This window comes from Sturnira hondurensis, unplaced genomic scaffold (assembly GCF_014824575.4).
Source record: "Sturnira hondurensis isolate 20B ecotype Veracruz unplaced genomic scaffold, ASM1482457v3 Scaffold0021354, whole genome shotgun sequence".
Classification (NCBI taxonomy): Eukaryota; Metazoa; Chordata; class Mammalia; order Chiroptera; family Phyllostomidae; genus Sturnira; species Sturnira hondurensis.
Window position 1 is genome coordinate 35,868,765 of NW_028093985.1, and position 23,285 is coordinate 35,892,049.

General features: G+C 36.3%; 1 protein-coding gene across 3 annotated transcripts in view; it reads left to right on the top strand.

Moving 5' to 3' along the window:
• The window catches only part of COMMD10 (COMM domain containing 10), a 159,864-nt gene extending 138,119 nt beyond the window's left edge, over positions 1-21,745 (top strand). For all 3 annotated transcript variants that reach the window (XM_037032104.1, XM_037032107.1, XM_037032106.1), the window contains 2 exons: positions 18,971-19,030; positions 19,712-21,745. In XM_037032104.1, the coding sequence (XP_036887999.1) occupies positions 18,971-19,030; positions 19,712-19,750 (99 nt within the window). In that variant the 3' untranslated portion in view covers positions 19,751-21,745. The remainder of the gene's footprint in view (positions 1-18,970; positions 19,031-19,711) is intronic.
• Positions 21,746-23,285: the final 1,540 nt, after the last annotated feature.

Here is a 23,285-nt window from a genome sequence, read left to right on the forward strand (position 1 = left end):
CTCTTGCTACTTTTAAGATCCTCTCTTTATCTTTAAACTTTGGCATTTTAATTATGATGTGTCATGGAGTGGGCCTCTTTGCATCTATCTTGTTTGAGACTGCTTCCAGGACTTGCCTGTCTATTTCCTTTACCAAAGTAGGAAAGTTTTCTTTCATTATTTTTTCAAACAGATTTCCAATTTCTTGCTCTATTTCTTGCTCTATTTCTTGCACCCCTATGATGCAAATGTTGGACCTCTTAAAGTTGTCCCAGAGGCTGCTTATACTGTCCTCACTGTCTTTGGATTCTTTTTCATATTGTTCTGATTTTTGCTTCTTTATGTTCCAAATCATCCAGCTTCATCCAGTCTATTATTGTTTCCCTGTAAATTGCTCTTTATTTAAGTGTATGCTTTGTTTCTGATTGGCATCTTTTTTATCTGTTGAGGCCCTCACTGTGTTCTTTCAGTATTCTTATAACCAGTGTTTTGAACTCTGCATCTGATAGATTGCTTATCACCATTTTGTTTAGTTCTTTTTCTGGAGCTTTGTTCTGTTCTTTCATTTGGGCCATGTTTCTTTGTCTTCTCGTTTTGGCAGGCTCCCTGTGTTTGTTTCTACATACTAGGTAGAGCTGCTATGACTCCCTGTCTTGGTAGCATGGCCTAATGTACTAGGTGTCCTGTGGAGTCCAGTGGCACAGCTTCTCCTATTGCCAAAGCTGAGTACTCGAAGTGTGCCCCTAGTGTGAGCTGAATATACCCTCCTTTGTAATTGAGTTTTGGTTGCTGTTGGCAGATCAATGGGAGGGATTTACCCAGGCCAGTGAGCTGCAAGGATCGGGTGCCATCACTGACCACCAACTTCCGCCCTCTTGTGGAGGATCAGCTGTGCAGGGGCAGGGTGTTGGTAATCCATAGTGGTCTGTAGCTGTCCACTGGCTGTGATGGCCCTGGGGTTTCCCAGGTGGTGCAGGCCAAGGTCAGCCCCTACCTGTGTTTTGCTCAGGGTACCCTGCCTGAGCTGTAATGCAATCTGAGATGGCTGCTTCTTGTGCTGGGTTTAGAGATTCCCAGGGAAAGCCAAGCTGTAAATCTAGGTTGGCTACTGTTAATGCTAGATCTGAGGCTCACTAAGGCTAGCTGTTGCCTGTTTGACAGGAGTTAGTAAGTTGTGAAGCATGAGGTAAGACCAGCCATTCATATGGAAAAGTAGCTTGATTAGGCCTGTGAGTTGGGTGGGGCAGAGTTTCTGGGAATCTCCAAAATAGGTTAAACAGTATTAGCTAGGTTGGTGGAGTCTCAGACATGGCACCAACTTGTGGGCTCTGTGGGACAAGGGTTTAGAAGAGGGACAGAGGTCTCTGTTTGCCTTTATGTCAGACACTTCAGTTTCTCCCCGTATGTCCTAGTATGTGCTGCAGGTGGTGGAGCACAGAGAGAGTGAGTCTGAGTAGGTAAGTCAGTGTGTAGGTTCTTTAAGAGGAACTGCTTGGTGCTCCAGCAGTTTCTTTCACCGACTCAATCCGCACTGACTTTTGCTGCCATAAGTTGTGAGAACTTATCTTCCTGGCACTGGAACCCTGGGCTGGGGGTGGGGGGCCTGGTGGGGGTCTGGGCTTCCTCACTCCCAAGATATACTTCCCAAATTTTTATCCACTACGCATGGGTGTGGGACCAGCCCATTCTGCATCTGCAGCCCCCTACCAGACTGGATGGATGTGATTTTTTAAATTCTGTAGTTGTCATTCTTTTGTTCAACTCAACTTCCAGTGGTTCTGAGTGATGGTTGTTCTGTGTTTTAGTTGTAGTTTTGATGTGGTTGTGCAAAGAGGCGAGCTGTGTCTGCCTACACTGCCATTTGACTGAAAGTCTCTAGACTTTTTTAAGCCCCTCTTCCTACTTTTCCATGAATATAGTTACTTGATGAGAAATGGTTTTGTCAATAATTTTGATTCCTTACGTTGTAAGAATCTCATTTGCATATGTGTGTGTTATTAAAGAAAATAATTGGCTTTCATTCTTTCTCATCTATGCCTTGCCAGTCTTATCTACCTTTTGGTAGAGGAAAAAGGGATGGAGGTTGGAAAATCAGTAAATATTCTTTACCCCATTCCTGAATATTCGAATCCTATCTTCAAAGACCAAGTCTAATTTTACCCCAACACAAATTTGAAATGAAGATGAAAGAGGTGTTGTCATTTTTTTATTTTATTTATTTAATTATCTTTCAAGTACAGTTTTCTGTCTATTACTCCCATCCCATCCCACCCCCCCTATACTCCCCATCTCCCTCCCATTTCCACCCTCCTTAGTTGTTGTCCATGTATCCTTCATACTAGTTCCTCTAAATCCCTCCCCTTTTTCCTCTGAAATTCCCTCCCCTCTCCCCTCTGGTTGCTGTCCCTCTGTTCTCTATTTCAGTGTATTTGGTTTTATTTTGCCTGCTTGTTTGTTTTGTTTTTTTAAATTCTCTTATTTTCAACTTTCCAGTCTAATATTAGCAAATGGGTAGCATTAAAAAATCACTCTTCTAATCTCAGTATAGTTAATAAGTAATTTTTACATTTTAAGTCTTTTGTTTATTGTCTCTGATTTCCTTCTTTATGTTTTTATTTCTGACAAGTCTTTATCCTTCTACTGAAGGGAAGGAAATGAGCTGAGCGGTGGCAGATTTTGACTGTATTCTTTAAAGACAAAATGTTAATATGAGGTATATGTGGGTGTTGGGTTACATAAATATCTGCTACATTAGTCCCTGTAATTTTAACATTTTAAATATTTTTAATTAAAAAGTAAGTGGTAGAGTGGGACCTGATTATGGAAAGCTTTGACTTCTAGGCAAAAATTGTTCGTAATTGGAGAGATGCTGACTGTTGTTAGTAGAAGAACAACCTAATGAGAATGGCACTTTAAAAATTGAGTTGGCTGTCAGTGTTTGGAATGGTCTAGAAGTTAATTATGAGACTGAGAAAGGGAATTTAAGTAAATTTAGCATTTCAGTTTTTGAGAAATGAGTCTTTAGGAGAAGAAGTGGCGTAGGGGGTTGGAAGGAAAGGGGAAGGGATTCCGCTACTATAGGTAATCATTTGGGTGAGCATTCCCCAATGAGAATTAGGGTGTGTTGCTAATCCTGCTCAGTGCGTTTGGTGTGTTTTACTACTCGTCTCAGATCTCGTTCTCTCCACATGAACATAAGCCCTGTGCATGAACTGGGTTAACACTCTAAATCAAGACCAAACTGAGATCATGATCAGTAATATGGTTATTACTTCTAAGCTCCTATCTGGAAGATCAACTTCTGAGAACTCTGTTACCATTCATTCTGGTTTCAGATTAGTCTGGCCCACCTACTAGGAGCCTGTGTCTATTTGAAAAAGTTCTAATTTGCAACATGGTCCTTGGTTGCTTCTGCAAGTTTCTGCAAACTTTAATTTAAGGCAGTCTCTTTATAAATATCTAAAAGGGAAACCCTTTTGCCATTATTTAACCCCACCTTAAACAACATTGCTTCACGCAAATATTCTAGTTTTGTAATTATCATAGACTTTTTTCTACTTTATGACACAAGTGAGTAATTTTTTCATAACTATTTGGGTAAATTTCACCAACCTTATCAATTTTATATTTGTCAACTCAAATCTGAGTTGAAAGTAAAAACTACTTGAAATCACCTTGGGGTTAAGTAGATCTAACCTGTTCTCATATTGTATGCCATTCAACTATGATATAATCTATGTCTTAATTTCCCAAACTATGAATCTATGATATTGAAGCCCCATGTGACCTATAATCAAAAAGTGGTGTTTGATTGATGCTCTCACCATTTTGTCATTTTTTTTTCCTTTTCAGAACAGGAAATGTCTTTGAAACCCTTGTTTTTTAGCACTAGAAAAGAATTTTATAAAGTAATTTCAAGTTCCAAATTATTGAGAACTTCTGAATAGGATATTTAAAGTTTTGTTTTATTAAGTTGGCATAGATCACAAAACTCACTAATCTTAATGGCTAGACTAGAGAGGCATTTAGTCCCTCTAATCATCAACAAATACAAAATATTAAACCAAATTGTGTAGCTTTATGTTGTGAGTCATTCCAGGGAAAGGCCACGTGTAACAAGCAAAAGCTGAACAGTCTAGTTTTAATGTTTCTGATTCCAACCTTTGGCTTCTTTTTAATGGAGGTAAACTGGAGTTTTAAAACTAACAAGAAATGTTTATGGACTTCATATGAATATATGACTCATTAAAGTAAAATATTTGCAACTAATTGAAAAAAGCACTTAAACTTTAGAAATGAGATAAAAATTGAGGCATAATTTATTTTTAATATAAATTTTTAAATCACATTTGTATTCTTAAAGAAATTTATATGATGTAAGACTTTATTAATGTTTGAAAACTTATATAAATAAGAGCTGCTAAATGATGTATTCTGTTTATTCCAGAGATATAATCTAACAGCTTCTGTAGCTATCACCAGCCTTTCTATAACATAAGAGTGCATCAGATGGTAATAAAGAAGGCCTGAAATTTCAACCTTGAGATGAGTAGTTACTCCATATTCAACACAGCTGACTTTACTGGCTCCCACTTACATGTGAACAACTGGTCCTTTTTAACTGGTAAAAGTGAACAAAATATGGAATATGGATGCTAATTAGGTCACTTGTAGTAAATAGAACTAATAATTTAAGACATTTGTCTACAACACAGGTTGGCAAACTTTTTCTTGCAAGGGGCCAATAGTAAAATATTTTAAGCTTGCAGGCAATATAGTGCTGCTCTTATACATGCAGTCATAGACAATGCACAACAAATGAGTGTGGCTGTGTTTCAATAAACCTTTGACACATGGACAATAACTAAGGTGGGGGGCAGAGATGGGAGGGAGGTGGGGAGCACTGTGGGGGGGGCAGGGCTGGGAATACAAGAAAGAAAACTGTACTAGAACAAGAGTTAAATAAAAATTAAAAATAAACCTTTACTTAAAAAAAACTGACAGCAAGCCAGAATTGGCCTGTAGACTGTAGTTTACCAACCCCTGGTCTGTATTCATTGGACATTCTCACTTTATATTCACCTCTCTAATCCATTGGGGTTAGCGTCTCCCCACCATCCACCAAAAATACTTCTTCCAGTGTCAGTAACATTAAATCTGAGATGAAAATGAATTAGCCCTTGTTTTAGTCGATTCTTGGGAGCTTTGGCACTGGAATCACCCTTTTCTATTTAAAACTCTCTCTTTCCTCAAGGTCTGCGGTAGCACTTTCTAGGGTTTACCCTACCTCTCAAGGCATTCCTCAGCTTTTGTTTTTGCAGAACTCCACTATTTTATAGCCCATTCCTTAAATAATGGTGTGCATTAGGGATCTGTTTAAAATTTATATTGTTTCCAGAATAGGCAGATTTATAAGCACAGAAAGTATATTGCTGGTTGCCTAGGACAATGGGCAAAAGCAGGGTAGGAGGATTGGCAGATGATAGCCAAAGGGTATGGGGTTTCTTTTGGTGGTGATAAAAATACTGTAAAATTAACTGTAGTGACAGTTGCACAATTCTGTGAATTACTAAAACCATTAAATTATATATTTTAAATGGGTGAGTTGTGTGGTGTGTTAGTATCTCCATTAATCTGTTTTTAAAATAATGTTAAATTCTCCAATGTTATATTTTTCTTAAATTGAAAACAAAACCTGTGCTCCTCCATTTACTAAAGCACCATAGCACACACAGAACTGTCTGTCAATACTACCTGTGTTGAATGCATAGTGATAATCCCCAAACACTATATTTTGTTTTTTATGATTTTTTAAAATTTTTTGTTGTTCAACTACAGTTGTCCCCATTTCCCCCCATTACTCTCCCTGCCCTATCCATCCCCCACCTCCCACTTCCCTCATTCAATCCTCTCCCCATTGTCTTTGTCCGTGGGTCCTTTATACTCCTTCCTTGACCCTTCCCTTTCTTTTCCCCATTATCCTCCTCCCCACTCCACTCTGGTCACTGTCAGCTTGTTCTTTATTTCTACATCTTTGGTTCTATTTTGTTCACTTGTTTATTTTGTTGATTAGGTTCCACTTACAGGTGAAATCATATAGTACTTGTCTTTCACCACCTGGCTTATTTCACTTAGCATAATACTCTCCAGATCCATCTATGCTACTGCAAAAGGTAGGAGCTTCTTTCTTTCTGTTGCATATCCCATTGTATAAATGTACCATAGTTTTTTGATCCACTCATTTACTGATTGGCACTTAGGCCATTTGCAACACCTCGCGCTTGTAAATGATGCTGCTATGAACCTAGGAGTGCGTAGGTTCTTTCAAATTGGTTTTCAGGGTTCTTAGGGTATACTTCCAGCAGTGGAATTGCCAGGTCAAAAGGCAGTACCAATTTTGTTTTTTGAGAAAATTCTCTACTGTTTTCCCCAGTGGCTGCATCAGTTTGCATTCCCACCAACAGTGTACTAGGGTGCCTTTTTCTCCACACCCTGGCCAGCACTTTTTGTTTGTTGATTTATTAATGGTGGCCGTTCTGACTGGTGTGAAGTGGTATCTCATCGTGGTTTTAATTTGCGTCTCTCTGATGGGTAGTGATGCTAAACATCCTTTCATATATCTCTGGGCCCTCTGTATGTCCTCCTTGGAGAAGTGTCAGTTCAGGCCCTTTGCCCATTTTTTAATTAGGTTGTTTGTCTTTCTGGAGTGGAGTTGTATGAGTTCTTTATGTATTTTGGAGATTAAACTCTTGTCCGAGGTATCATTGGCAAATATGTTTTCTCATATGGTTGGTTCCCTTTCATTTTTGATGGTGGTTTCCTGAGCCGTGCAGAAGGTTTTTAATTTGATGTCATCCCATTTGTTTATTCTTTCCTTTATGTTCCTTGTTCTACAGGATGTATCAGTGAAAATATTGTTGTGTGGGATTTTAAAAACCATTTCAATTTTGAAGTGCCAAACATTGTATTTCAAATGTAAAAGAAAAACTTTATTTATTAGCTCCTGATATGCTCAGGATTATGAAAAAATATCAACTCATTGGAACCAATTTGTCTTCAGAATATACATTATTAGGTCATTAGGTGATTCCAAGAGGATCATGATAATCGTAAGCTGGTAATTAGGTTAGTAGGGAACTAACTAATGTGGACTGAAAATAGAGCTCAGTCTTCATCTGACAACCATTACAAGTTAAAAATTTGTAATGAAACAATATAATTACAAGTTAACAAATTTTTCAGACAATCACTGCCTTAACCCCATAAGCAAATTAGTTATTGCACCTGCCCATCTTTTGAATTTTGGGTCTAATTTGTTGAGTGTAAATCAAAGGGCATCCCATTATTATGTTGCAGGTAAATAATGGATTTTCAGGTGTCCCCGTATATAGTAAATTCAGTACCCTTCTTAACATGAAGCAGATGCTGAACTGACCCTTGTTAGTTTGCAGAAACAGAGCTTCCACTTAGAGGAAATGTAAATTGTAGCTAAATTGAGAAATTGATACTCATTAAGGTGCGCATATTGGTCCTCTTTTCCTTGAACACTCACATGGCAGCACAAAACAGGAAAAATTAAACCAACATATGTTTTTATTACCTTTTCCTTAACACTGCAAATTATATTAGGTTATTTAATTTAGAATGCAAAATATATAGCAGTTCTTGAAACTAAACACACATCATCCAAATTTCTGTGTATGAATATAATAAAGTGATTTTATGAACAAAGGACATGGAGCTCATAAACTTTAAAACTATACACTGGAAACATAATATGATTGCAATTTGGTCTTTGTGGTTTTCCTGGAATTCCTCAGCTAGGATTTTGAGAAGTTAGGCATTTGAGAAGTTAAATAATACAGCTATTCTACATCTGTAATGATAATGCTTTGGTAATCTGATTAAGTATTTATAGTTAAAATAAAGTATAATTTCCAGAAAAAGATGACATCACCTGTAATATTTATTACAGAAAAAAAAGCTCCATTTTTTAGCAGTCACTGCCATTCTTAACATGATTTCTTGCTGTATTTAAGGAGCTTCATGTAGTCACATTCAAAACCTCTTGTTGATTATTTTCATCAACCATAGCTAAATATTTCAACAGCAAAGCTGAAAATCATAATGACATATCAGCATACATATAATAAATTATAGTTAATGAATACTATATAGGAGATGCACTTTGATTGACTCCCGAGTTTGTGATCTGCTCATGCATAGAACATTATAATTTTTAAGAGGACAGGAACTATAGTAATGATATGACTGCCAAACACATTGTACTGTCTATACAAGAACAAAGTAATATTTTAGCCACGTGAAAAGGGCATATACAGATAACAGGTTAAATGTTTTAACAGCTGAAGTAGATACTTTTGATTACACCCTTGTGACAATATTTCATGCACAGTTTTACCCTATTTTATGTTGAATAGATTTTTATGGTAAAAAATAGTTTGTTGTTATGTCAGTAGTCAAAACTGTTGTCTTTCAGCTAAAAATGTTCAAAACCATAAATCTGCTTTCACCAGCTTGAAGCAGGGGCCTTCAAGTATAAGGAGCCATTTTTCAAGCTAACTAGGGAATCAGTACCTAGAGCTCAATTAATGTGATATTTATCCCACATATTTACTGAGTAAACAAGAGTTATGAGACCTACAGGACCATTGTCATGATTGGGGCAAATACTATAGTATAATTGAAAAATATTGTCATCAATAGACAAAACCTATTTTAATACCCTCCATATGTTGTATTCTTTTCCCTACAGCAGCAAAAACATGTTTAAATTCAGCAACCTCCTTTTCTTAAAATTAAGCTCAATAACCATGTATTTATTAAGTAAATACATGTTTATTGAGTTACTTAACCTTAGTAATAAAGGTCAAGTACTTAACTTTTATTACTATGTAAATAAATAAATACATGTAAATAAATAAATAAGTAAATTTATTAAGTAAATACCTGTTTATTGAGTTACTTAATCTTAGTAATAAAGGTCAAGTACTTAACCTTTATTACTATGTAAATAAATAAATACATGTAAATAAATAAGTAAATTTATTAAGTAAATACCTGTTTATTGAGTTACTTAACCTTAGTAATAAAGGTTAAGTACCTTTATTACTAAGGTTATATATACTATACTAGGCTATTGGACTACAATAATGGGACTAAAGCATAGCCTCTACCCCCTGAAGAACCTAACATCTATGGTACAAAAGTAGGTACTTCCATACAGTGTAGTAGGGAAAGTCTATAATGGAAATAGGCACAGGGTACATGATGTCAGCTCAAGTGAGTATTAGGATCTAGCCAGAGGAAATGGCCGGTACATGTACACGTGTGTGCGTGCATACACTTACAAGAACTTTTAGGAGGACTGCTGGAAGAACACAGGGTACGGCATGAACAAAGACCCAAAGGGCAGTCTGCAAAGCTGCCTGGTCCTGCTGGGCATACAGCGCATTAGGAGGAGCTACAAGATGAGGGGTCATGGGCCAGATTTTGGAACTCTTGAAGGCTATGCTAATATGCCTGAAATATGATTTCGCTCTTTACATACTGACTATATTCCTAAATAAATAAGCATTTTGTCAAACTGTATTTTGCGAAGATTGAAAAAATATTTGGTTGCTTTAACCCTGGGAAATGTCCTTCTTGGCTTTTAGTCCCTTTACTTGTGGCAGTTGTCCCTTTGTAACTTTTATCAAATCTTGGTATAAACTCAAGGTTTCCAGTGTGCTTACTGCACCCCCCCCCCCCCGACAGCAGGGCGATCCACACCTGTGAGGTCTTGGAACCTGCTGGCATCACAGGGCTTGATGGAGAGAGAAATCTGCTCCATGTCCAGGTGACAGTGATTATTTCTGTGTGTAGTACATTTACTGGGCTAACATTTTTGCTTGTGATTACAGTTTTAAACATGACAATGATACTGTGTTAACTTTTGTGAAATTTTCACAGTGGCTTTTTTAAAAACTAATGTAACCAAGACAAAGAGATTTGCTTATATGTTTTCCTGAAATTTATTTGGGAAATTGAAGACTTTAACCTCACATCATACCTCTATTACTTAAAAAGCTTGGCACCTCATCAGCTATAGTTATCAAAATAGTTACCCTCGGCATAGCTTTTATGTATTTCTGTGTAGAATGAGTTAGAGTAGGGAAGCAATTGTGCAATTATTTTCTATAAATTAACTTTATATGCAGGTGAAAGTGCTGTTTTATCTTGGGTTACTATACTGATGAAATGGGAAGAACAATAATGAGTCCCACCACTACATACTTGATGTGAGTTGGTTCATCTTTGTGGGACCAGCTTCTCATCTATTGAATAAGAGGGCTGGACTAGGTTATTGCTGGAGCTTTCTCACTGACATGTTGTAGTCCTCTACCTCAGTTCATCAGTTTTATTATATTTTCTCATGTAGGTGTGCCTTCCAACATCCTTGAGTTATAGGATTGTAAAGAACCTTGGGAAATCATGTAGGCAAGCTGCCTCTCAGAAAAGTGGAAATTGGCTCTCACCTCTACCCAGAATGCTTTTGCTTGCGCCTCTCAAGCTGGCACCCGCTGAGACAGAGCCGTCTGTAACATCTGTCACCCTTTGGGTTGCCAGGATTGATTCCACTGATCTGACAGATGAGCAGAGATCCCTTCCGTCCTGCTGTTCATGTACATTCTTCCAAAAGTTGGGAGCTTAGCTGTGAAGGGCAGTCTGCCTACAAAGATCTTTCTTGGGTCAAGGATATATTCCTCCCTAGGGTTTATCTACTTTTTTATCAGTACTCTTTAAATGTGTACTGAATGACTGAGTGACAGAAATGACTAAGGCTTGTATGTATGAATAGAATTTCATAGTTTTTCAGTCTGTGGTAGGAGCTTAAATTAGATCGCTAGTTTTTTTTAACAATAATAGTTAGTGAAGATAGTCAACAAATAATAACAGCAAAGATACTGGACTATATTTATAATACAGTTATACGGAATATAATCTATCGGTGTATTTATTTCATAAAGTGTGCCTAATGATTTTTGTTTTATAATTAATTCAGTAAAACTTGAGATATTATTTAATTTTTATCTTTGCTTTTTATTTCTACAACTTAAAAGGAGGAAACGTTCTAGCAAAGTACCTAGCAAAGTATTTATTTCATTTTATTGTTGTTCAAGTACAGCTGTCTGCATTCCCCCCCTACCCCAGGCATCCCCACCTCCATCCCCTGATCACCCCCCCCACCTTGGTTTTGTCCGTATGTCCTTTAGCATTGCCTGAAAACCCTTCCTCCTTATTTAGATTCAACTAGGAGAAGATATTAGTAGTTTTTTTCTTTTACTAGTATCCTCTACTCATAATTTTTCTGGGTGGAAAGTAATTGTATCAATTCTGATTCTGATATCAGATTTAAGGTTAAAAGATAAGCAATGTAAATTTGGTTTAATTCTTCTCTGGCTTATATCAGTATTATTTACAGGATATTTCTGCTAGGATAATTTATGAAGAGACTAATGCATTTCTCTCTTGGAAAGTGTATATATGTTCCTAATTTCTAATAAACGGGAAGCAAAGGATATTTTTACTCTCAGCTTTCATCAAGTTAGATCTCTCTGAAGACCTTTAAATTCTGTCGTTACGGAGATTTTACTAATGGCTGTGTGCACCATTAGCCAGGTACTCATAGACAGGAGTACAAATTAAAAATTAAAAGGAATGGGTGAACAAATACATCTTCTCTTTTAAGGAATTGTCAGGATGTTAATCTTTTCACTTTAATTTTTACTTTGCAGTGTTTTCAATAGGATGCAGAAAGTTTAAGTCTGCTATTAATGCATGAGACCAGCTTCAGCAATATAAGTAATTAACTTTCTAAATGAGTTCTTAGTTGTAATCTTACATATATAAGGCAGAAGAAAGAGAGTAAATCTTCTAATCTGTATATGTTTAGTTAATAATATTAGTGACTTTAATGGGTTTCACTGGAAAATTAGACCTTTTGCCTCCTAACTGGTGTGTCCATCTCTGGTTTGGCCTACTGCAATTTATTTACAAGTAAAAGCCAGAATGGTTGTAAATATGTTTATATCATTTTTTAAAGATTTTATTTGTTTTTAGACAGAAGGGAAGGGAGAAAGAGAGGGGGAGAAACATCAATATGTGACCCCCTCTTGGGGACCTGGCCTGTACCCCAGGCATGTGCCCTGACTGAGAATTGAACAGGCTACTCTTTGGTTCACAGGCTGACACCCAATCCACTGAGCCATACAAGCCAGGGCTATTCATCTCATTCTTAAACTTAAAACTCTCCCGCGTCTGTCCACTATTCTTAAAGACCTCTCCATCCATCCCAGAAAAAGTAATGGGATCTGTATTAGTTTGCTAGGGCTGCACAGACTGGGTAGCTTAAATAACAGAAGTATATTTCCTCACAGTTCTGGAGGCGAGAAGTTTGAGATCTGGGTGTTGACAGGATTGGTTTCTTCTAAGGCCTCTCTGCTCGGCTTGCAGTTGGCCATCTTCCTCCAGTGTTTTCATATGGTCTTTCTTCTGTGTGTGTCCATATCTTCATCTTCTTTTCTTGTAAGGTTACCAGGGTGTTAGGGTTCACCCTCATGACCTCATTTTGTCATAATTACCTCTTTAAAGACTCTCCAAATATAGTTACATTCTGAGGTACTAGGGGTTATGGTTTCAACATAAGAATTTGGGGGAGACACAAGTCACCATGTAGCAGGCTTAAACTGATGGTCGATGGAAGAGTAAGCACATACAAAATGCACTACTCTGAATATCATCTCTGTATTCCTTACCTCCTCTGCCATCTTTTTTCAAAATCTTTTCATCAAAATCCCAACATACTGCCTTAGACAGATGTTGAAAAGGTGCTGTAAACACTGGTGTACAAGCATCTTTCTGCATCCATGTTTTCGGTTCTTTTGGGTATATGTACTCACGAGTGCATTTGCTGGGTCATAGGTGGTTCTGGTTTAACTTTTTCAGAAACTGCTAGTGTTTCCACCAGCTGCTGTACCATTTCACATTCCCACTAGCAGTGTATGAAGATTTCAGTTTCTCTATTCCCTTACCAACACTTGTTTTTCCCCTATTAAAAACAATTATGCCCTTCCTATTAGGTATAAAGTGGTGTCGACTGTCTTTTCATGTGCTTACTTGCCGTTTGTACTGTATATCTTCTCTGGAGAAAAGTCTGTTCAGTTCTTTGCCTATTTTTAATCGGCTTAATTGGGTTTGTCTTTTTGTTGTTGAATTACAAGAATTATTTATCATTTGGGGTATTATACTCTTATCAGGTAATGATTTGCAGATATTTTCTTCCATCCTGTGAGTTTTTAATCCTTCACTTGTTTTAAATATTCATTCAGATGTCCCCCCTCAGAGACCTTTGCTGACCAGCACTCCCAAGCGTGCATTCCCTGTCCTTGCTTTGTTTTTCTTCTTTGCACTGACCACGAACAAGCATTTCTACATGCATGAGATCCATTATTATTATTATTGGTATGGTTGCATATCTTGTTTGCTGTCTGTCTTTATCAACTAGAATGTAGTGCCTGTAACAGGCCTTGTAAACATTTAATAAATAATTATTGAATAAAATGAGTGAGTGAATTTCACATATAACAATGCTATCTTTTTCTTTTTAATTTCTTACTGGAGAAATATAGCACACATACAGAAAAGGAGCAGTGATTTGTCATAAAGAGAAAACCTTTTCACCCACCACCAATATTAAGAAATAAATTGCTACCATTTACTCAGCTGTCCTTACGTCTCCTCCCAATTACTTCCTCCTCTCTCCAATCATGCAGAGATGATCACTATTCCCATACTTCTGGTGGTAACTTTGTTGCTTTACTTTGTAGTTTTACCCCTTAACTATTTTTCTCTTTCTGTTTTTTTGTAACTTGGTATATGTTCTTCAGTTTCCATCTCTTGACATTCAGCATTATGTTTCTGAGCATCATGCATGATGTTGTATTTAACTGTAGTTTATTTTAATGTCCGTGTAACATTTCGTTGTATTACTATACTACAATTTATCTGTATAGTCTTCTGTTGAAAGGAATTTTGGTTACTTCCACTTTTTTGTTCTTTTGAGTAATGCACTATTAATATTCTTGTACCAATTCTTATGGTGTCCAAATGTATACAGTTCTGTTAAGTGTAGTATTATACTTAAGAGTGAATTTCTGAGTCATAGATTATGAATATATTCAGCTTTATCGCCAACAGTTTTCCAGAATGGTTGTACAAATTTCCATCCCTTCCAGTAGTATGGTTTCTAATATATTTTTGTAAGTTTTGGGGCTATTTAGATATCCTCCTCTGAAGTGTCTGTTCAAGTCTCTTTTCTCTCTTTTTTTTTTTTAGTCAGAGCAAGTCTGTCAAATCCAGGGCATTCTTGGGGGACTTGTATGTACCTCTCTCGGCTGGGGAAACTGCCAGGAAATCTACCAAGAGAAGGGCTGTGTCCCTAATTGTTACTTCCTACCCCTCTTGCATTCTGCCACCAGCCAGGTCTCCGTACCATTTGCATTAGCTGGAGTTCCTTTTAACAATGTGATCTGGCATGATAAGAATCTGATCGTTTCTTCCTTCTCCCCAGCCAGATACCACCACTCAGGTGGCTGGGGGTTTTTTGGTTGTTTTGGTTTTTTTTGAGATATAATTGATATGATACTGTATTAGTTTTGGTGTACAATATAGTGATGTGACATATGTTCTAGTTCATTTTTAAACTTAGTTTTGTCTCTTTTATTGATTTGTAGGGGTTTTTATGTGTTCTGTCTATGAGTGTCTGTGGCTAACCTTTTTACTCTTCTGATGATATGTCCTGATGAACGCAAGTTCCAAATTTGATGTATTTTAATTTACCAATCATTTTCATCCTTCTTAAAAGAGTCTTTTTTTTACCCCAGGTAATGGAGATACTCACTTTTATTTCCTTTTAGCTTTTTGTTTTACCTTACCTAGTTAGAATCACATTCATCTGAGAGTAGGAGACCACATGAGCAAAAACAGGAAAGAAAGTATGGGAAATGTGGGAGACAGTGAGCGGATACCACTTTGGCTGGAGCACAGGTTTTTGGAGGGTCTAGTGGGAAATAAAAGCAGAAAGTTAGATTAAGGAAGATAGTGTGGAACCAAGAAGACTTAAGAAAAATGTTACCCAGCTTTATTCTTGCATGAGCAGGCATCATTAGCAGTAACCTCCAAAATATCTTACATGAAGGTACTTTTGTCTCAGGAGGGATCGTGCAGTTGTGTGGAGGACTCAGTGTACATCAACTACCCTCTGCACCCCGACAAGACAATAACAACAACAAAGCAAAATAAAACAGAAATCTATCATATCTGCTGACTTTGTTTTTATGTTTAAAAAATTCATTTATGTGGAAGGGTATGTAATAGCATTATCTTGGTCTAATTAGCTCTTATTAAATTACTTCTTTTTTTGCCAAATATAATAAATGTTTCCAATGAGTTATGCTAAGTAACAGCAGTATCCACTGATACTCCTGTTAAACAAGCAAGCAACAAAATGTCCTCCCAGAAAGAAATTATATTAATTATCTAGTAATTATATTTCTTTGGAAGATAGTATAAACTCTGTGTATGAATTATTCTTTCTTTAACATATTTTAGTTTAAAATAATTTTTCTTGTATGAACAAATCATTTGTACCCAATTATTGGAAGAATGGGGATATAATATCCATGTAAATTTTTTTCTTAAACACTTGGCTGTGTGAAAAGTGAAGTACCATGCAATGTAAAGGTGTGTATGTATACTTATAGACAGATGAGATGTATGAGATATATGCACATACATGAAAATAGGTACTTAATTGGTTTCACCAAGTAAGATTAGAGATATATTTAGTTTAAGTTTAAAATAGCTTTGGTGTATGACTGACAAGATGACAATACATTTGATAACTTGCAACTGTAGTTTTATGCCTCTAAGATATTTTTCTTGTTTAGTATGGCATAATAGGCTACATCTTATTATCCAGACTATCTTTCTGACTCTTTGATGGAAAAAAATAGGACCAACTAGTCAGGACTCATTATCTATAGCTATTAACAGGGAGAGACAGGAAGTAGACACATGGATAATTAAATCCATTGTCAAATTCAGCTTATAAAATCACTATTGCCAGGATTTTCTACACCTTCCTCCAGAAAGCCTGTTGTTAGAGTTGCTACTGGTAGCTGAGATATGGAGAATTTGAATTTCAATTTATTTCCTCCTCTTCTTCTCTTAAAGATGCTAGTAAACCATGAGTTGGGTCAAAGCCCAGGAGTATATAAAGTGTGGGAAGATATATAGAGAGCCAGACAAAGGGAAATACCTGTAAATACTAATAATTGAACTCTCATTAAACGTAATGCTTTTCTTAATCTTCGTTGGGTCTGGACTGCACTGATTTGTGTCTTGACATTAAACTGAAAAGAAATTGTTTGAAAACATACTTCCTTCGTGGATGGAACCATCCAGACATTTTTGGAGGAGTAAACAATGAAGTTAGAGAATTGATTCTGGCTTGATGAGCAGATATGTGACTTTCTAGTTATATTCCCAGGGGAAGCTAAGTGTATTTTCCTTAAAATGTCATGGTCTCAGGAAAGATTTTGATCAGGCCCATTGATAGTATTTGCAAGAGTAAAAATGGTGACCTTGGACTATATGTCTACATTTAAAATCATAAATAAAGCTAACAACCTGGTAAATAAAATTAATCCTATATTCCTTTTTAAAAACATTTTATTTATTTATTTGTTTTTAGAGAGGGGAAGGGGGAGGGAGAGAAACATCAATGTGTGGTTGCCTCTCACATGCCCCCTGCTGGAGACCTGGCCAACAACCCAGGCATGTGCCCTGGCTGGGAACTGAACCTGCGACCCTTTGGCTCGCAGGCCAGCACTCAATCCACTGGGTCACATCAGCCAGGGTTTATACTGCTTTTTGGATAAGATACTTTAATAATATACTAGGAGACCAGATTTAAATTTTAAATTTTGGACTCAGGGATTTCAGATCAGAGCATGGCAATGTGGGAAGCTGACCAGTACCCCTTCTCTTTTTATCATTATCCTAAGCTCTGTAGTTACCTTCCTAAAGAAGAACTGCCCTTGGCTGCTCTGTAGATGAACTTAGGTTCTCAAATTCTAAAGATAACCTCTTAAAACCACTTCCATATTCTCCCATATTCTCATGGTTTTCTCTGTCATTGTGAGTTGAATGGGAAGCAGTAATGATAACTAGCTACCAGTGATTCAGCTGGTGTAGGTTCTTTGCATATTTTATTTTGGGTATCAGCATTTTTTTTCTTCTTAGGGCTAAGTATTTCAGTAAATGCAAGACATTAAATTTATACATACACACAATTGTTTCAGCTATTATTATTTTAAAAAGTAAATTTTCAAAGTTACCTTTCTTTTTCTACAATGTAATGTTTTAAGAAATGCTACCTTGAAACCAAGCAAAGTAAAATTCAGGAAATATCTTAGCTTGGCTGCTACCTCCAGGGATACAGCAAATCGGTTCTTGACACACTTAGTCTTCAGTACCTCCTAATTTTTTGCTTATGCAGTGAGGAGCTTGCCTTGCTTTCCCCTAGGGTTATACCTAGGCCCATTGGCTCCCTTTAACTGCTGGGAGGAAACACAGCACTGCTAGGTAATGCTGATTCAGCATTCAGGGTTTAACGATAATGCGATGGTTAGCCAACTAGTTTTTCTAGTACAATTTGAAAACTTCATAGTTTTAAATCATTCCTAAAGGATGAGTCCTTAAAGAAGATATGCTTCTTCATTTATTTTAAAGCTTAAATGCTTAGGTGGGTGTAAAAGAAAAAATGAAGTGTAGGATTTGATCTTGTGGGCTTAGGCTTCATGAAAAGTGGGTGCCACAGCTCTCTGGACTCTACTGGGTGAGTTGGAGATCAGTCGTTTTGAAAATGTTGCCTTTGTAAATAGAAATGCAAATAATTTTTGAAAAGATAAAACAAAGGAACTCGACACAGACATGAGGACTAGAATTACTACAGTGTTGGAAATGACCACAACCACTTAGGTATGGGACTCAGTGTCTGCAACAGTTCTCCACTCCTTCAGTCATGCAGCTTTTTTAAGGTTGTGTGCGCATGACAGTGTGGTCCGAGCAGGTAGCACATTCTTGGCCTTTTCTCATTAACTTTCATTTCCCAAAGCACCTTGAATAAAACAGACATGTTTGAACAGTCTCAGAAACTAGTTTGTTTCCTCAGTTTACAAAAGCAGCCCAGAGCCAGTTGGAGCGGGTTGGGCTCGAGGCGCATTCCACCACGCCACCGTGCTGGCTTGCACAACGTGGTTTAGCAGCTGGAGCATCCGTAAAGGTTTCTCTGTGTAGCATATGAGGTAAAAGGAAGGAGCTTAAGTCCTGGCTTTGAAGCTGTTGTATTAATTGTTAACTTTTGCTGAGTGTATCCATTTAAAAAGGTAGCAATCTCAGCAGGTTAAGATCATAACTGTCAGATGCTTGGGGGCAGCAGCTGTGCTGATGTGAGACATTAATGGCTGGATGGGTTCAATCAGATATGCCGCCTCCAGTGTCTTTATGTAATGGCATTTTCTAGATTTCAAATAGACTGCTGAGAAAGATGAAATATAATCTCATGTATTATCTCGATCTTGAAAAAAGTAGATAATGAAATTTTCTTTTGCTCGCATATATTTTATTAACTTTTGTGGAGTCAACTTAAAGAACACATGTCCCTATAGTGTTGAAATGTTTTGCTCAAGTAGAGTTTTATTAAGTGCATTTGTGAGTTCTAGGAACAGTGGTGTTAAGTAGAGCGGGTAAGGATCTTTTTTGAACCCACTCAGAGAATAAATAATACGGCATATTGGGGGCTAGCTGGAGAGAAAAATGCTGTAAAAATTGTGTACAACTGAATTCTTTTTCTTCTTTTTTACAGAGTATGGAAAAGGTTCTTGTGGAATTCAGTCACAAGGAGCTGTTTGATTTCTATAACAAGGTCAGTGTTTTAAAATAATTTCTGATAAGTAGTTTTTTATATTTCCTTCATTTTCTGAATTTTTTATTTTTAAATGCCCTATTATAGAATTAAGTTCTTTAAACTTCGCTTGTAAACTCCTTATGTTTCACAGTAGGAAGCATTGCTGAGATGAAGAGAATTCGACAAGCTAAATCTGGAAGAAAATGGAAATGGCTTTAATTAAAGCAATAAGTTATGAATTATGTGGTACCTAGCCACACTGGCACTTTACATATAAAGCAGTGTTAAATAGTTTTATTTCTGGGTGTAAGGGAAAAGGGAGATAAGCAGTCCTTAAAGATTTATCTTTGACCGTATTTTATGGTTCTTTCCAAATACTGATTTTTGTAATCTAGGAAGCCACCATCCCCTTTGAAAATCTTACACGGTGATCCCTTAAAATGAAACAGCTGTGTGTGTTTAAAACAGTAGTATTTGGAAATCATCCTTTGCAGATTCAAAAATTTAGCAAGCACAAATTTTAATATTTTCACATAAAAAGAAAAAATGTTGTGGCATATTTATTGCCATGTGAATGTACTTAATAGGCATAATTGCCAGTGCCATCCTTTCCCTTCTGTTTGCATGATTCTGAACAGCACTTCATAGAAATTTCTCTCTCCTCACCAACTTCCTCTCTTTTTTTGTCTCTGTAAATAGCTAGAGACCATACAGGCACAGCTGGATTCCCTTACATGAGGCTCCTGAAGACTGGTTTCTCCAGCACACTCCTGCCACCTCATTGTTTTGCTTTGAAGACAGACTGCCAGGTTGTGTTTTCTGAAGGATTCAGTGGTTTTCTTCTTGTAAATTATATGGTTTGTCACTTCTTAGACAAATAATAGCTAAGAGAAATCATTTTCTGAGAACTGAGGTTCCAATATACATTCTCTAGTTCCACGAGCCAACAGCAAGCAATTGTTAAGAGCGCTTTTGCTTTAAAAAAAAAAACAGAAGTGAATGCCATGTTGTTTTTACGGTTCTATTTTTGCTTTATTGCCTAACAAGCTTGTTTTTACATACTTGATGATACCTATAGAATCCCTGGATACAAGAACTCCAGTAATGACCTTAATAAAAGTAAGAAAGCAGCCACATGCAGTCACAGCACAGTATTTTTCTTTGAATATAATGAGTGTGTTTTGCTTTGGAAATAATATAGGAGAGCAATTAAAAATAGAGTTAGTAGTAGTGTATCAGGTAATTCCAGTGTGGGCTTCTCTGTGCATTTTTATTTTTTCTCTGAGTTTAATGATTTAATAACAGTCCAGATTTTTGTATGTTTTTCTTTGTGCTGCAGATTAATAATGATTCACTTCATAGTATGGGAGACAGATTCAGATTATGAATAAAAAGAATTATAATAAATGCTAAATGGGTATCCTTAAAATTTCAAAACAACTTTTACATTCACTTTCTATATATATGTTAATTAATTTTAGTCAATAAATTTTTCTTAGCACAGTACTTTATGCTATGAATATATATAAATATGAGTATGTTTATCTGTAAAAATAATATCAGTTGAATTTTTATGAATCAAATATTTGTTCTATATTGTTTTCAGAGACACAGAGAGGGGGGGAACGAGGAAGGGAGAGAAAATGAGAGAGACAGAGAGAAACAGATTGATTCAAACATGGCTTTTCTTCACGTTAAGGACTTTGATTTTAAAATGTCCTAAACAAACAGAACCATTGATATTAAATTACATTCTTTGTATTAGGTTTAAAGGACTAACTTATAATGTTAGTGTCCTTATAAAAGACACTTATAATGTTGGTGGTAAATGTTTCCCAAGTAAATGTTCAGTGTATGGAATTTATGCCCTTCTTTATAAGTGTGTTCTATATTGTTGCTTAAAAGGATTGGGAGTGTGGATTACTTCAGCAACTGAATGTAATAGTTGCTGTCCATAGTTGATCAATTTGAAGTTTTTAAACTCAAACTCCCACTGACAGGATATCTGGAACACATATTTATAATATAATGAGATTTGTTTCCATATGTGTTTTTGTGGGATCTCTCTTATTTTTTTATGCTCTGCTCCGCCTGACTCCAGAGGGAACTGCCTACTATAAACATTTTGATAAATATTGTTTCAGACTTCTTATGTACAAATAAAGATATATCATCTCAAGTTGATTTGTTAGGCCTTCCTGACCATATAGATACGTAGAAGTTTTCATTGGTTTAATAGACAACTACCAATGTAGGCATCTAAATTAAATGTGACAGTTCAAAATGAAGTTTCTAACAGTAGCTCGTGTTATGCCCCCTAAAAGAGCTGGCTTTATATTCTCTAAGAGTATATTTAAACATATAGGAAAATGTTGGAAGTAGTTTTCTCTCCACTGGTCTAGTTCAAGGAAGTCTGACCAACAGCATTGAAGTAAAAGGTCTAATTCCAACCAAGAACATAATTTTTCCTGAACTATATTTAATTGCAGATCATTTCATTCCCTAAGGCACCATCATTGTTTCTATACAGAAGTCAAAGAAGATATCATTTCCAAACAGTATTACATGCAGGTTACTTTTTAACAGAAATAAGATGGGTGGAAGGACAAGTTGGGGCTGGAATCTACTATCAGAACAATGAAATATGTCTTGTATGAGAGTTTGACATTACTTGTTAGAAAAGAACTGATGCACTATTCTTATACCTATTAAAATAATATCTGCTATTTTTCAGTAATAAAATATGATTATTTTAATTAGGAGGTACGAAATATTATAAGTAACCTAAATTTATAGAATCTCATCATCCACAAATGGCAATTGATGACATTTTGATAGATTTTATTTAAGTGGTTTTTTCTATCCATATACCCTTCTCTTTTTTCTCCTTTCCTAACAGATTAGAGTAACACCATAAATACATACTTTGCTGTGTGTATATAACATTATAGCATGAGCACTTTTGGCCCATATTGTCTAAAGCATAATTTTAATGTATATTAAATTTGAATGAGCTGCTGTACTTTATTTTAGTTACTCAATCTATTTTTGGACATTATTTTCAACTTTTTAAAATTGAAAGAATTAAAGAACTCACTTAGTGAATATATTATGTGTGTGTGTGTGTGTGTGTGTAATATATATGCCCTAGACCAGATCTCTTGTTATTATATTAGTATAGATTCCTAGAGGTGGGATTGCTATGTCAGAAGTATGAAGGTTTATTTATTTTTTTAATCTTCACCTGAGGATATGTTTATTGATTTTAGAAAGAGAGAGGATGAAAGAGAAGGAGAGAGAAAGAGAAACATCAGTGTGAGAGAGAAACATCAATCCATTGCTTCTCATATGTGTCCTGATAGGGGATTGAACCCACAACCTTTTGATGTACTGGGCAGCAATCCAACCAACTGAGCTACCTGGACAGGGCTATGTTCTATTTTTATCTTTATAAAAATAATAATTGCCCATTGTAAAAAAAAGGAGGGGGGAAAGTCCCTCCTCTGTTTTTAACCATCTGACTCCACAAAAGTACCTACCAACTACTTAAAATATTTGGTTTATATAGTTTTAGGCATCTTAAGTAAATGCCAATATACACACACACCTCTCTTTGTGTATGCTTTCATTTATTTATATTTATTTTAAGGCTATGTTTGCATATTGATACAGTGTTTTTCCAAAAGTTCATATCAGTTTATACTCTTACCAACAATAAATAAGTACTCACATGCTTCAAACTAACTTCAGTAGCCCCTCCCTCCTACGATATGTTTCATTCTCAATATTCTTTTAACCTGGGATGAGGTTTTGGGAAGAGTGTGGCGGGTGAGAGTGGGTTGAAGACTAGAACATCACTAATTACTTTGGTTATGTTGTATTGCTAACTCCTGAGGAACTGAAGAAGAAACCACTTCTAAAACCAGCAAAGGGGAGAGGCAATAGCACAGTATTTAAGTATAAGGGCACTGAGGTTAGACATTCGTGTCCTCAACAAATGTTCAGTGAGTTCCTATGGTACCAGGAGCTGTGTACTCGAGGCAGTATGTTAACACTGATGAGCAAAATAAATATAGTTCTTGGCTTCTTGAAGCGTAATATGTTAGTCAGTTTTTAAAAAAAGCAAAATATGAATAAATTGTGAACAAGTGCGGGACTAAAAATAATTGAATTCTATTAAGAAAATAAAAGATGGGACCTCAGGACATCAAGGAAAGATTCTCTGAGGAAACGAGATTTGAGCCAAGTCCTATAGCCTGGGTTAGAATGAAGC